This window comes from Gymnoscopelus microlampas (assembly GCF_963454915.1).
Source record: "Gymnoscopelus microlampas genome assembly, chromosome: 16".
Taxonomy (NCBI): domain Eukaryota; kingdom Metazoa; phylum Chordata; class Actinopteri; order Myctophiformes; family Myctophidae; genus Gymnoscopelus; species Gymnoscopelus microlampas.
Window position 1 is genome coordinate 34,069,649 of NC_139953.1, and position 3,911 is coordinate 34,073,559.

A 3,911-nucleotide genomic window follows, 5' to 3' on the forward strand; every position below is an offset into this window, starting at 1 on the left:
AAGACCCCCAAGAAATCAAAATGGTTGAGTCCCTGGCATATCTTTTCAAATGGGTGTCCGTGGGCTAATATGTGTCAATTTGGGGGTCCTAGACGCGAAATAGGTTGAAAACCACTGATCTAATCGATTAAATCGATCAGTTCGATTAACTGTTGCACCCTATTGAGTTACATAGGGTATCGATGCAAGGAATCCCAGGTGCAAACAGGTCTTTTTCACCAAAGACCTGTTCGTCGGAGCAGTGTTCATTTTGACGACTAAGACTGTGACGAAAAATGTCCGTCGGCTACCTTTTTTCACTGACGGAAACTAAATAAAAACAAATAAAAACTAAGCTATGATGACTAAAACTATGACTAAATATTATTGGCAATTTCGTCAACAAAAAAAAAACGACGTTAAGGAGGGACTAGTGGAGAAGAGATCCAGTAGAACTAAAAGACAAGTAATTTTATGTTTGGTTGGGCTTGGGTGTTGCGCTCTGAAAATAGCAGATCTACAAGCTCACAACGCATCGCTGTGCGAGCTTGTAGATCTGCTATTTTCGGCACAAGGCCAAGTATAAATCAGGCATTGCGACGCCATCAAGGCCTGCCAAAAATACATTAAAAAAATATATATATATATTTGTTTTTTTGGCTTTTATGTCTTTATTTATAGGACAGTAGATTAACAGGAAATGGGGAGAGAGATGGGGAGAGACACGCAGGAAAGGTCGTCGGGATCGGGACTCGAACACGCAACGCGCTGTCAGCCTGGTATTGCAGCCTAGGGTGCCTGGACCCAGGCCCCAAAAATACATTTTAGTCGACTGAAGCAACTGTAGATTTAGTCGACTAAAATCTTATGATATTTATTCAACGAAAACTAGACTAAAACTAAAGCATTTCAAATGACTAAAATGCGTCTAAAACTAAATGGAATTCTATTCAAAAAGGCTACGACTAAAACCACAAACTTTGCTGTCAAAATCAACACCGCGTCGGGAGTCACAGGGTCCCATTGCAAAGCCCTGAACAGGCATGCAAACAGCCCGAGGTGAAAAAGGTGACAACATGTTGTTTTCTTTCGGGTCAGGTGTCACACAATTGCCCTATTTGGGTTCAAAAAGGTGACTGTAGCTGAAAAGTGACACTTTTACATGTCTGCCTGAAGGTCCTGCTGGTTTCCAACCAGCATGGATGGACGTACAGTAAAGCGTGCTCTGATCGGCACTGTGTGGCCGTATACATCCCATCAGCCCCCTCTCTCTCTCTCTCCCTCTCTCTCTCTGCCGGATGACGGGCTTCAGCCTACACATGAGATAAGCATCTATAGCATGCGTGTACAACCCTCCCACTGGCACAGCTCATTACACTGGAGGTATTGTCTGCATCGTATGATGTGAGAGAGAGGGTACAATGTACTCGGACACGGACACACACACACACACATACACGTGCACACGCGCGCAAGCATGCATGCAGTTATATGGCATGCAAATGACATGCGTACATGTTGTCCACAAGCGTTGGCTTGTTCTTCTTGCCTTTAGTGTCTACTGTCTACCATGTTGTGTCAAGTTATGTCAGCTAGCCACTTAACCAATTAACCCATTAAAATGCGGGGTAGCCTGTGCAGCCGCTTTACCCATTGTTTTATGCTTTGGCTATTTTTGAAAAATCGTGAACATTTGTGCAAATCTATGAATACTATATATTTTTTTTAAAGGGTATATTTTTGACTCAAATCTTTGCTTCTGGGGGGTCCCTGGAACAAAATATTTTCAGATGGGGGTCCGCAGCCAAATACATATACTTTTGGGGGTCCTTGACATGACAACGTTTTGAGCACCACTGATATAGAAACATACTGTAACTCAAAGGCAGTCAGATGTAATACCATGACGTATCTGTAATTATTTATCCTCTTCTGGCAATATTACATTAGTCAGCTTGATGAATTAAATACCACAATGGAAACAAGCCCTCAGGGCTTATTCTTTTAACATTATTAGTATAACTGTAGTACCTTTTTTACAAACTGACTCACCCTGCCCTCCTAATGCGTGAGGGGGCCGTGTTTTTCCGATTACTTTTTTCATTTATTTTATTTAAATTTTGTAATGTATTTTATTTTTTTCATTTTCCAAAAAAAATATTATAAATAAATGAAAAAAGTAATTGAAAAAACACGGCCCCTCACGCATTAGGAGGGCAGGATGAGTCACCAGAACCAAGGATGGATGTTTTTGATGAATCTAACATGGTTAAAATTAAGTTTGAAGTTACAATGGGTTTGTATAGGAAGGGGGCGTGTCTGATAACATGAATATCAAATATCTAAATAATGAATCAAGCAACTTAAAAACTGTCTGGGGGGCTCACAAAGGCCTGAGTAGATGATAAAATGACCAAAAGTTTTTTTGAAAGTGAAATATCCCTTTAATAAAGCATTGAATCAATCAATCAATCACAATCAGATTGTTTATGACAAGATAACAGAGCTGAACATAACAAACCTTGGGATGGTAGTATGTGTGAGCGCTGTGCTGCTGCAGACCTTTGTAGTCGGTACAAAGGTGTAACAGTTCATTGTTTTGTTAAGCCTTTCAAAAGAGAGGCTTTGTGTACGATGGTATTCTAAGAGAAAATCGCCTCTCTAAGGTCTTTTTTTGGAGGGAACCGGCTCTGAAACATGGACGACCGACCCCCTCACTGTATGTACTGTATACTCTATGGGCTTCTATGGCATGTTGCTGGGTCAGGGTGTTTTTTCTTTTTTTTTTTTACAAAGGGGGGCCACCGGCCAAACACAGGTATAAAAAGGGGAATGTTTCCACCAGGTAGGTAGTCAGCTCAGCTCGAACACCAGCAGAAGCAGCAGCAGCAATACCATCGCTAGCGGCCAACCCCCCGAAACGCTAAAACATGACCTCCAGTAACATGAACATGAGCAGGATCACCTTCTTCGAGGAGAGGAACTTCCAGGGCCGCTCCTACGAGTGCCAGAGCGACTGCCCCGACATGTCCTCCTACCTGAGCCGGTGCCACTCCTGCCGGGTGGAGCGCGGCTGCTTCATGGTCTACGACCGCACCAACTACATGGGCAACCAGTACTTCATGAGGAGGGGCGAGTACGCCGACTACATGAGCATGATGGGCATGAGCGACAGCATCCGCTCCTGCCGCATGATCCCCATGTACAGGGGCAACTACCGGATGAGGATCTACGAGAGGGAGAACTTCGGCGGCCAGATGCACGAGATGATGGACGACTGCGAGAGCATCATGGACCGCTACCGCATGAACAACTGCATGTCCTGCAACGTGATGGACGGCCACTGGCTGATGTACGAGCAGCCCAACTTCAGGGGGAGGATGATGTACATGAGGCCCGGAGAGTACAGGAACTTCATGAACATGGGCTCCTCCGGCAGCAGGTTCATGAGCATGAGGCGCATCATGGATTCCTGCTATTAAATTAAAGCTGACCGACTCACCACCACCACCGACTATAGATGTCAACTGACGTAAATAAAATCTAATTTTTCCAGGAAAAATGCTTCTCGACTTTTGTCCTTTCTGTTATTAACCCATTAAGACCTGAGGGCGATTCTACAAAATGTCTTCTAAATCCTAACAGTTTTTTCAAAACAAACGTATGTTGCTATGTCAGTGGTTCTCAAACTTTTTCACTTCAAGGACCCCAACATGTATATGTATTTGGCCGCCGACCCCCCATCTCAAAATATTTTGCTCCAGGGACCCCCAGAAGCAAAGATTTGAGTTACAAGTGTTCGCTTTAAAAATATACATATTCAAAGATTTGCACACATTTTCTCAATTTTTCAAAAAATAGCAGATCTACAACCTCGTAGCGCGGCATGAGCTTGTAGATCTGCTATTTTTGAATAGCCAAAGTGTAAAATA

General features: G+C 43.3%; 1 protein-coding gene across 1 annotated transcript; it reads left to right on the top strand.

Moving 5' to 3' along the window:
- Positions 1–2,909: 2,909 nt before the first annotated feature.
- LOC311062621 (gamma-crystallin M3-like) lies at positions 2,910–3,461 on the top strand (the record flags this gene model as incomplete). Its single annotated transcript, XM_084081795.1, has 1 exon — positions 2,910–3,461. One exon carries the CDS (start codon positions 2,910–2,912, stop codon positions 3,459–3,461), a length of 552 nt encoding a protein of 183 aa, XP_083937921.1.
- Between the last annotated feature and the right edge of the window lie 450 nt (positions 3,462–3,911).